The sequence below is a fragment of the Pleurodeles waltl genome, chromosome 2_1 (assembly GCF_031143425.1).
Source record: "Pleurodeles waltl isolate 20211129_DDA chromosome 2_1, aPleWal1.hap1.20221129, whole genome shotgun sequence".
Taxonomy (NCBI): domain Eukaryota; kingdom Metazoa; phylum Chordata; class Amphibia; order Caudata; family Salamandridae; genus Pleurodeles; species Pleurodeles waltl.
The window spans coordinates 158,871,310-158,883,718 of record NC_090438.1 but is presented as its reverse complement, the minus strand read 5'-3'; the positions used below and the strand labels follow the sequence as shown (position 1 = coordinate 158,883,718).

Genomic DNA, 12,409 nt, shown 5'->3' with positions numbered 1-12,409 from the left:
CCATCCCTCGTCGACAGTGGAACAAGATCCCTGAAGAGCAACTCTTCTCCGCTCTCGCCGCCAACCAACCCACCCTCACCACCGACCCCAACGACGCAGCTCTCAACCTCACAAACTGGATCTCCAACTGCGCTGACAACCTTGCTCCCCTCAAACGCACGCATCGACAGACCAACACCAAAAAACCTCTCTGGTTCTCTGACACCCTCAAAGAATCAAAGAAAACTTGTCGTGCCCTTGAGAAGGCCTGGCGCAAGGACCACACCGCTGACAACATGACCGCCCTCAAGAACGCTACACGCGAACACCACCACCTGATCCGCACTGCCAAAAGGAACTTTTTCACCGACAGACTAGACAAAAACAGCCACAACAGCAGAGAACTCTTTAGCATCGTCAAAGAGTTCTCCAACCCCAGCGCCAGCGCCAACGCCGTCACGCCCTCACAGGATTTGTGCGAATCCCTCGCCACTTTCTTCCATCGCAAGATCAGCGACCTCCACGACAGCTTCGGACACCAGACCCAACCATACACCACTGAACCCGCTTCCCCGGACATCACCCTCAACAACTGGACCCACATCAACACGGAAGAAACCAAATCCATCATGAACTCTATCCACTCCGGCGCCCCTTCGGATCCCTGCCCGCACTTCATCTTTAACAAAGCCGACGACATCATCGCCCCGCACCTCCAGACCGTCATCAACTCTTCTTTTTCTTCTGCTACCTTCCCCGAATGCTGGAAGCACGCTGAAGTCAACGCCCTACTAAAGAAACCTACGGCTGACCCAAGCGACCTGAAAAACTTCCGCCCCATCTCTCTTCTACCTTTCCCAGCCAAGGTAATAGAAAAGACCGTCAACAAACAGCTGACCACCTTCCTGGAAGACAACAACCTGCTCGACCCTTCACAAACCGGATTCCGAACCAACCACAGCACGGAAACCGCCCTCATCTCAGTCACAGACGACATCAGAACCCTGATGGACAACGGTGAAACAGTCGCCCTCATTCTCCTCGACCTCTCGGCTGCCTTTGACACCGTCTGTCACCGCACCCTAATCACCCGCCTACGCTCCACCGGGATCCAAGGCCAGGCCCTGGACTGGATCGCCTCCTTCCTCGCTAACCGCTCCCAAAGAGTTTACCTCCCTCCGTTTCGCTCAGAACCCACCAAGATCATCTGCGGCGTACCTCAAGGCTCATCGCTCAGCCCGACACTCTTCAATGTCTACATGAGCCCCCTCGCCGACATCGTACGCAAGCACGACATCATCATCACCTCCTACGCCGACGACACCCAACTTGTACTCTCCCTCACCAAGGACCCCGCCAGCGCCAAGACCAACCTACAAGAGGGTATGAAGGACGTCGCAGATTGGATGAGGCTCAGCCGCCTAAAGCTGAACTCTGAAAAAACGGAAGTCCTCATCCTCGGCAACACCCCGTCCGCCTGGGACGACTCCTGGTGGCCCACGGCCCTCGGCACCGCACCGACCCCCGCAGACCACGCCCGCAACCTCGGCTTCATCTTGGACCCTCTTCTCACCATGACCAAGCAAGTCAACGCCGTGTCCTCCGCCTGCTTCCTCACTCTCCGCATGCTCCGCAAGATCTTCTGCTGGATCCCCGCCGACACCAGAAAAACCGTGACCCACGCCCTTGTCACGAGTCGCCTGGACTACGGCAACACCCTCTACGCCGGGACCACCGCCAAACTCCAAAACCGCCTGCAACGCATCCAAAACGCCTCGGCCCGCCTCATCCTCGACGTACCCCGCAACAGCCACATCTCCGCACACCTGAGACACCTGCATTGGCTCCCAGTCAGCAAAAGGATCACCTTCCGTCTTCTCACCCACGCACACAAAGCCCTCCACAACAAGGGACCGGAATACCTCAACAGACGCCTCAGCTTCTACGTCCCCACCCGCCCCCTCCGCTCCGCTGGCCTCGCACTTGCTGCCGTCCCTCGCACCCGCCGCTCCACGGCGGGTGGGAGATCTTTCTCCTTCCTGGCGGCCAAGACCTGGAACTCCCTCCCCACCAGCCTCAGGACCACCCAGGATCACTCCGCTTTCCGGAGACTCCTAAAGACTTGGCTGTTCGAGCAGCGATAACCCCCCCTTTCCCCCCTAGCGCCTTGAGACCCGCACGGGTGAGTAGCGCGCTTTATAAATGTTAATGATTTGATTTGATTGTCCCTTCTCAATCATCTTGATCAGGTCTCTTTATTGTACAAACTGTGCCCATGTTACCTCCTCCTCCAGCATTGAAATTGCTTGAAGCAGATCAAAGAATTTCATAAATTAGCAAAGACTTTAATCAGTACAATGTGAAATTAATTGTCTATTAGAACATTGGAATGTTGGCATGTCCATTGAAGACAATGGACTGCTGCGGGCTTTTACAGGCCGGTAAAAGCCCGCAGCGCCAACATTCCAATGTTCGCTTTGTTCACAGCAACAGCTGTGGACAAAGCCTCATGGAGCCCGAGGGGATTTAAATCCCCTCGGGCTCCGTGAACATTTTTTTTTTTTGATAGAACATTCTGCCCTGTGTGGCAGAATGTTCTAATAGCCTTAGAACCCGCCGTAGCGGGCTCTACCGGCTATTAAAGTCCCTCTCCCTTGTTAAATGCCCTCGCCTTCGGCTCGGGCATTTAACGCGGGGAGGGGGCCTTTAATAGCCGGTAGAGCCCGCTACGGCGGGTTCTAAGGCTATAATAGAAAGAAGCTTGATCCAAAATGTAAGACTCAACAGAACTGCATTTTCTATTATGGGACAAATGAGTCAATTGTTCGAGCAGGCCACGTAGGTCACATTTTTTGCGTACTTCATAAATGTCATTGGTCCTTTATTTCAATGTACATGAGGAGTAAATTAAAAATATAAAATTGTAGCCTGAAAATAAACTGCCACGGTATTTTCAAGGCTAGTCAACTTTCATGTGGAATTCCTGCCTTTGTGCCTGATTAAAGAAGCATTGGCAAAGTAAATAGGTTTTGCCAATGTCTATTTCTTTTAGCCAGGTTTTACAGGCGCATGCCTGTGCAGCATGGTTAACAGTAAAGTTAGAAAAAAAGCAATATGACATGGCCAGAACTGATGCTGCGTCATATCGCTTTTTTTCTGGTGGGACGAGCAAGCAAGGTCAGGAGAAGAGGGTGAGGCACGGAGAAGCAATGGTGATGGGTACGGGGTTGGGAGATGGGGGGAAACAACATGGAGAGGGAGTGGATGGAAGTGGGAAGAACCACCACGGACATGGGGGAGTGGGAAGAGAGAGGAAAAAGTAGTGCCTCAATTACAGCGCAAGCAACGGATGGACACCCAATCAATCTGTTCTTCGTCCATACTCCAGAGAAAGAAAAGGAAATGATGCCCAGGATATGCTGGCCAATTACGAAGCAACAAAGAAGAGTGATAATTAAGTCAACAAATGGTAAGCATTCGATGGGCTTCAAGACCTTTATTTTAAACAATATCTCTTGAAGCGAGAAAGCATGCGGTGCCGGCAGGCAAAAGAAAAAAACAAGTTGGTTGAAACAAGATGAAATCTACGACAAGGTCTTGCACCCCTGCTTTGCATAAATTGCCAACTTTTATGGAATTCATAAAGAATATCAAATATGCTTCAGGGAATCTGCAGCAAACATATTTTATTTTCTATATGTGAAACATGTTTCTCTTTGGAGGAATGCCGGTCCCTGGACCCCCTTCAATTTGGGATGTATTCTCTTCCCATTCCCACCCTGAAAATAAATATACTCCTTCCGCTCTGCTGACAGAAGTAAATCTGCAACTGCTCTCAGAGCGGGGTAAATAAGAAATAGGATTTTTCGACAGTCAATTAGGTTGGCAAATAGTTTGGTAACGTTGTTTCCCTTTGTCCATATATGTGATGAAGTGAAGGATGAAGGAAAACCTTTCTTGCTCACTAAGATCATATATTGCCAACTTTTTACTGGTGTGAAAAAAGAGCAGCAAACTATTCTTGCATCTCTTTCTTTTTGCCGAGTAGGAATGTGGTAAAACGCACTATTTTCACGGCTTATAAAAAGAGAAATGGAGCACTGACGCAGCATCACGTGAAAAGGAGATGGACAGACTTTTTAGACATAAGTATTGTCATGGTTACTGTCACCATAAGGTTCATCTTGTGGCAGGCTTTACATATTTTTTTCTGTATTTTGGTTCCACAATACATGGGGATGGCTTGGTACTTAATGGTTCTCAGGGTAGTCACAAGATTGTGGGGAGAAGTAGGACCATGGATGTTTAATTCGGTACATAACCCCCGCTCTACCTTCCTTTTTTATGGCGCCTCTTAATGTCTTTTTTTTTTACCACAAATGTGTAAAAAATATACTAGCCCCCTCTCCTATTGTCTTATCACAGAAAAAATAGTGCAGCCTCCACCAATTTTTATCATGGGATCAAAACTTTTTAAGATGTCTTTTGTATGTGTATGTGATGTGAACTGCAGAACACCTCTAACTCCGCTACACTTACCGCTTTGTGGATTCAGGACATGATGCTGATTTAAGGACCAGCCTCCCAGGTTTGAAGCATCCATTTCGAATCCCTGCAAGGTTACTGTCCTTTTCTCCCACAGAATAAAATCAGGACATGGCTCATATTCATATCCCACGGACACTGAAAATAAACAAATGGCACAATAACAATAATTTAACAGTAAGTTTTGGAACAAGAGAATATCTGTTTATCAAACGTGCCATGGATGTTAGATTAATTTAAGGGAAACAAGTTGCTACAGCCTTTGCTATATACTTTGATCACACCCTAAAAATATACCATTAAAAGAAACCACAAGTTAGGCCCACATTACAAAAATTGCTTTGTAGTACTGATTTTTAAGATGCCATTGCAACAATTGAAGGTTGTCAAACCAAGTGTAAAATGCACATTCTGACTTCTGATTTTCAGAGCGGTGGATATAACCTAAATGTTGATAATAAAACAACATTAAACACACTTAATTTAGGAATAGTTTCGGATGTAAAAACGAGCAACACTGATTTAATCTCTAAGTAATTTGTCATGTTGCATTAAATGTATACACCAAATTCAATCCACAGGAATGCTGAAGGGTGTCCAACAGTAACTAAGGTTGGAATGGATTATAAACACAAAAAAGAACATTCACTACTGTACAAATGAAACTACATTTCGAGTAAGTTTTCAGTACATTTTGGGGGAATATTTTTAGAATTGCAGAAGTTACTGCAGCAGTCATTCATGAATTTAGTAAATGTAACAGGAGTACATTGATACACCAAAGTGCAAATGAACTTTATACCATTGTAATTATTTTTTCTCCATAGAAAAATATTTTTTTTCATGAAAAACCCCTATCCAATGTTCAATTTTGGTTGTCTCGTCTCACCATTTTCAACCTGGATAACTCTGCCCTTCACAGTGGTGAATCTCCAGCCATATATATATCTTAGGTTGCAAGGTGTCGCCCAAAGGTTTGTGAATACCCACTAACTTGCAGATATCCCTTTACTGGAGCAATCAAAATCCACTCCTTGGAGAAGTATTAGACCACACTGTTAAAATATCAGATTTGATCAATTTAACTTACAAGTTATATTTTGCAAAATGAAAATGTGACTTTATGATCCTAAATGAAGGGATTTGTGCCCTGAAATTCATCCTAGGGATGCAAATACCTTTGCGAACTGTGCACTTTTTAACATTAATTAGAAATAAAGTCAGGGACATATGTGTCTCAATAATATTTCACAAAAATGTAGGTCTAATTGGAAACAGAAGTAACAAGTAGCCTTCAGACAACAATCACCAAATAAAATTGTATTAACTGATATCTGCAAAGAAATTCAAGTTTGTATTCAACCTACTTTTAATCTTTGGTCCTGTTTGCCCGCAATCTCTGAAACCCATATTTAAGCTAAACACATTGCTAAAGTTAAGCAAGTCCTTACCCTAATAAAAATCAGTTTTGTCACACCTAATTACTTTAAAAATAGTTTGAGACTCATAGAATCAGCTAAGATACCTTTTTGGAGAAATCCGAAATTAGAACCATGAACAAGAAACAATAGCCTTGAAAACCAGAGAGTTGTATAAAACATGCCATGTATAACTAAGTATATTATACAATATGTGAACTTCTTATTTAAATGTTGACACAAAGTGAATTTAAAGAGAGTCTCTATTGTTAATTTCTTTGGCACAATTTGAATGCAAATAAGCTGAAGGGTTATTTGATTGAACATGTCAGTAAGATTCTATTAATTGAAACCATTAAGAGATTTATTTAGTGTTCGGCCAAGTTGGAGAAATTTGATAAATTGTAGTCAAAGAAACTACAGGGCTACCATCAATGGAGCCTGTATTCATTGCAGCCCATGAGCCAGCAGCTTGTTCACCAGGCATTTCAGCAGCTACCTGCACACTACTCAATATATACGTATCTCCACGTGCTGTGACTGCGCTGACTACAGCACAATGTTGTTGTTTGTAGGGAGCAAAGCCACATTCTGCACCTGTGCTACATCAGGTAACAGAGTTGTGGTTCCTTCTGCTGCCCCAGACAGCTAAATGCTCATGCTCCGATCAGCTCTTTTGTTCATGATATGTACTTTGCAATAGTACTGCAATCTCCACCCAGAATCCTACCCCAGTTCCATCTAATAGATTTACGTCCTGACTTAGGTTTTGATGAGCACTCTTTATTCAATACTAATTTAGATGTGCAATTAAGCCACTTCAATGAAAAGTTTGAAATACTTTTTTATGAAGACCACTTGTTTGTTATTGGGTGTGGGCACGTTATCTTTACAGTTAGTCTTTCAATAGTTTGCAGAAGAGAAACACTGAGCAAAGATGTCATTTTTCTAGTTCAGTTTCACATTTGCAGACAGAAAGTAATTACGGTAGAAATGGGCAGAATCTGTCCCACAGAAGTTCACAAACTGCTGCTAGGATGGTGATCTGCCAGTAATGTCATGGCTAGTCCGGGGCAGGATGAGCGAACCTCTGATAGCACTAAATATGAACTCATCCATAGAACTGGTTTGTTAATCCAATATGGCTTCTCGTGAGTCCCTAATCAATACGAGCCCTACTTCAGACCGTCCACTAGCTCTGTTTGCTTTCTGCGGCCCCGCACCAATATTAAATCTATTCACATCTGTAAACGAGTTGTATTGCCCTCTGTCTTTTCAAAGGAAAATTAAGTAATGAGGACTTTGTATTTTTGTCCTAAATCAACTTTCATTTGTCACAGCGATAAACGGAAATTGTTGCACATTTTATCGATTTGCTGTGGCAGGCCGGTGGACAACAAAGGTATTTGCAGATTTTATCAAATGTCTGCATTCAATGCTTGGACAAAACTGGGCCAGGCCCCCGCCGAACCCCAATAAACCCCAATAAATAACACCGTAAATAGCTGGCTGTGCACACTTGTATGTGCATGCTCCATTTTTTACAGTAATTGAATCCTCAACTCCAAACTGCATTTTAAAGACATTACTTTGAATTATGAAAAGTGCCCGAACATATTCAAACATATTTACATTCAATTAATTTCATTGCAGTGAAGGGCTCTAAAATCACAGATCCCGGAGACTATTTTGCACATTCTGAAAATGAATGTCAGCAACTCAGTATACCCAAGAAAACATTATTTTTCTTTAATATTAATATATCCTTATAAACCTACCATGCGATGCGTAACTACACAAAGCCAAAATCACCAATACAAACATCAGAAGTGCGCCATCTTATCATTCATAAAAACAAAATTGGTCAATCTTGTGACATTTTGCAATGAAGATTGTTTGTTGCTTATTATAGGATTTATTCGCAATCTCCCAGTACACACAACATTCATTTTTCTGTAATAACACCTGTTGTTATCTGTTTATTTGCTTATAATGTAAGCAGATTTGTCACAATATATCCTAATGACAATGCCCCTATGTAACTTAGGCAAAAGTGTCAGGGAAAGTTGCACTGCAAGAGGGTGAAATGTGTTAAATTGCATCATATATAATGCACGATTTAGGAAACCATTCAAAGCTTACAATATTATTGAATCTGGGCAGGAAGAGGTGAGAAGCTTGGTCAGGATGAAATCACTGAAAGAGCAAGATCTTCTGGGCTTTCAGTTGGAAGGTCAAGGTGGGTAAAACTCTATTGCAAAAGTACAGTTGTGTCCACTATTTAAGGGCCATATCAGCAAATATTCTATCTGTATAACTTTCATCAATGTAAAATAGAAGACTGGATATATCTTGCTTGTGAAACATTTTTTTTTTTCTGGGAGACTCCTTTATGCACATATGGTGGGGCCATTGTGGGAATACATATGTGGATCAGACTGAGAAGCTTGAATGGGGCCCTTGATTTTCCCAGGAACCTTGTACGGTTTGTATGGTGTATGTTTCTTGATAACAGTGACCAGAGTGCCAGTAATACGTCAGTTTTGCTGCAATCCGGGGGTAAGGAAAACCATCATAGAACTCATTGGTATAGTCCAACTTACGAGTTTGTGAGAAAGTTCACAACTGCATCATGTATGCCTGAGGTGATTAAAAGGAGACTTGGCCTTATCTTGGGAAAGTCACACTGCTATCCTTGTAAGATGGGTGTCCACACGTGAGTATCAATCAAAGAAACAAAATCAAGTTCCTGACTTTTTGCAAAGGATACTCAGATAGCAAGGAGGGGTAATGACATGGTACAGAGGAAAGACATCCGAGTTGGTGCTCGATTGACACTATCGTGAATGACACTCTTTTGATTCAGGTTATGAAATCTGTACTTCTGGACCAACACTCCAAGTCCATCCTTTATGTTAGATGGCAAACTTCCTCTTGTTATCCTACCTTTTCCGTTTACTGAAGTGCATTTCTTCCTCTGTCACACCTATGCTGTTTGCATAAAAAGATGCTTGTGCAGAACATCCTGTGATTATTTTGACACTTTCCAAGAGATGCAGTCTGATGGGCGTTACCTTCTGGAAGACTGGATGGTCACAATGAGTCTACAAAGGAATGGACCTGGAAAATAAGTAATTCTCCTAGTTCAGCACCTACTTGGCGCCCCCGATTTAATTTCCTGTAATAGATGTTAGATTGATTGCACATCTGGGATGTTAAAGGATAACCAGCCCAGGTCCTGTTCCCATAAGTTGGACAAACCAACTGGAGGTTTGAAGAGAGCATGGGCAGTGCAGTGGAAATGTCAGCATAAATCCCCATGATTTTATAATAAAATAAGGAGTCTGGTCTGTAACAGAGTCCCTGAGAGGGACTGCAGTTAGGATTCATTTAGGGTGCGTTCGCAAAGAAATGAAGCAGTGCAAAGTGTGGTGGCATTTCTGCATGCTGACTGTGAGTAATGACAGGAGTAGATAATACATGGAAATGCAGGGATGAGGGTCTGCTGTGCCCTGAATGGCACCATCCCTGCATTCACAGCCATTTGCAAGTAGTCACAAAATAACTCCTGCCTCACAGATGCTAATGAGGCAGACATTTTTGTAGCCCTTGGAGATGGTGATTTTGTTCTGCAACTGATTCTCAGTGCACAAATTAGGATCTGACATGGGTTGTTGTGCAAAGATCATTGGCTGGTTTGTGACCCGATGTTGGTGGTAGATCAGGCCACGGTTCCCTTTGAGCTTTTACAGACACTCCTACAAGACCATAAAAAATGGGTGAGAGCTAGATTTGTACCAGAAACGCATTCATTTTCCCTCTAGAAGTTTACTATTACTATATGTATTGATTTCGTCAGCCTATATGCACGCGGGACAGCGCTATGTTACATTTCACAAAGCTCAGAGGGTAGGGAAAACATATACACCAAAAAAGCCTCATGTAATTGGAATGTTCAAAACGTTGTATGAATTTCAATAATCATAGCCCAAGAAAAAGAACCCATACGAAAGATATTCAATGATTATTACATTTTAGTTATTGAGAACAATGACTTTACATGCCGTATCAATCAAAACACCTTGCCAAATGATTTTAATGCAACATTCTGCCTTATAAAGAGCCCCAGCACGGGAAAGTGGGACAGTCAAATCCGAGTTTTCATCCTTTGCAAAAATAGAAATTAATCAGTACAAATGCATAGCTTTGCATTTAATGCACATATTTCAACTCTCTGCTGCCAGTTTTGATGATTTCAACTCTTTGATGTCATACACCATCCCAAAATATGACATGTTTCTTATAAGACTGGGGTTTTCTAATGTACATGATTAGGCGACCGGCGGTACATGCAAAACACCAAATTAATGTGGCCTGTATCCAGCACCTCGCTATGTATAATTTGGGGAATGCATTTACCAGTCTATTTTTAGAACTACATCTAATGTCAAAAAATGGCACTCAAGAGGATGCAGTGCCAAAACAATCACACAATATGAACCAAGAAAAGAATATATATATATGTGTGTGTGTGTATTCACTGAAAAAACAAAGGTTGAAGTGATGTTATAATTAGGTGAAAATGTCAGTTAAAACATACCATTTTAAACAAGAAAAATACTGATTATAATGATCGCAAGTAAGTGTGAGTCATGAACTAAATAATTCGCCTTCACACGGCTAATTACCTCCCATATTACATCACTCATGACATGTTCTATGACATAATTGATAATATCAAAGCAACTTGTGAAATTGCACCAATGATGACTACACTTTGCATGGTAGGAGGGCGCATGTCTAAAAAATAAATGAAATGAATATAACAAATAAATAAAAGTATACAACATATTTTTCCAAAATACAGGTGCATCTGCCACAAGACCAGAAAAGCCCAAAGAAGAACACATAAAATTCTGATATACAAGAAAGACCAGCTTGAAAGTAAATATTATAAATAAAGCAATCCATTAAAATTTAAAGCAAACATTTTAACTAAACAAACTGCAAAGTAAAGAGTAAATTAAAAACAAACTGACAAAACTAAGATATCTTCACAAAACCAAGAAGTGCTTGTCTGAAAAGTAGGAAATATCTTATTACATTCTATGTACTGCTGGCAGAACTTCATAGGCAAATGCAGTTATATCAATCTGCTCATAGAAGTAGGCAATCACCATCCCTATGACAAGCGCATGCACTCTATTGGTCTCAAATTATCTTTTTTCCAGAGGTATTTTCTAATATCTGCACTTCATAACACTTTACATCACTGTGAGAAAAACATTGTGTGATGAGACCTTTTTAATGCGCAATTATCAACTCTTATGGCCTGCTAAATGGATATCATTGAGATGGCCTCCATTTCACCTGAAGAGAACAGCATGAATATATCAAGCCAGTGAGCATTCAGTACCATTCATTGACCAGATGCTTTGACACTCTGTAGAGGGTCATAGAGGAGCATTTTTATTCTCTGCAAACTAGTGTGTGCATTGAGAGATCTTCTGAATTTGCATCTTGTTTGGCGTGCTGCAGTTTATTGGTGTGCTATTATCGTACCATGGCCTGAATACACTTAGTATAACCAATCAGAAAGCTTGAAGGTAAGATCCACAGATCCCTTTCTCAGATTACCAATTATTAAATTAGAGGAGTCATTTTTGTAGTTTCAGAAAACTCTATCCAGTGAGCTGAAATTAAGTCTACAACAAGCAAAATACTCTGCCATCCAGTGAGGTTGAGAAATGAGTGGGAGATAGGGTGAGGGAGGGAAATAGAGGAGATGTGCTGTCTCTTATGCCCTACATGGGGCACTGTGTTAAAGGATGGAGAGGAAAGGGGGGTTTTGAATGCCTGACACAATCAAGTTCAGAGTTATGAAGCTTCCTCTGTCTTTTCTAGAGCTGCATTCATATTTCACAATAGAACATTTTGTTAAGACTTTAGTCTGCATTCATGCGTAAGAAGACATAGCTTTTATCTTCAATCCAGGCTTTATATACACAATTGTTTGTAAACTTGAAGCTCTGCTAAACACCTCCAATATTCCTCCATTCACTCTTGGTTGCCTCACCGCATGCTGTTTTCCCCGTCACTAAACATGGTTTTGAGCAATGCAGATGAATTGGCTCAGATTTGTCCGCAGCACTGCAGCTGATGTCTTATAAATATATCATCAGATAGAAGCCTCAAGTAATTTTTGGAAGAGTGTTGCCATTTTAAATTCTTCATACTGTTTCATAATTTAAATGGGGTTTTGTAACTATGTGGCTGCAGCAGAATGACTATTAATCTCAATAAAATTGTAAGTGAATGCACCTTTTTAGGTCTCGGCTATAGAAATGACTAGCTGCCTGTTGGAGACTTAGGTGGTCATTACAAGTTTGGCGGTCGGAAACATTCAACCACCAAACTCTTGACCAGGAGTCAGCCACAGTGCTGGCGGTCTCCCCAGTGGCTCCATT

General features: G+C 42.1%; 1 protein-coding gene across 2 annotated transcripts in view; it reads right to left on the bottom strand.

The window, feature by feature from the left end:
- The window catches only part of TENM1 (teneurin transmembrane protein 1), a 1,758,425-nt gene that overhangs the window by 421,694 nt on the left and 1,324,322 nt on the right, over positions 1-12,409 (bottom strand). For both annotated transcript variants that reach the window (XM_069211839.1, XM_069211847.1), the window contains one exon: positions 4,519-4,662. In XM_069211839.1, coding sequence (XP_069067940.1) covers positions 4,519-4,662 — 144 coding nt within the window. The remainder of the gene's footprint in view (positions 1-4,518; positions 4,663-12,409) is intronic.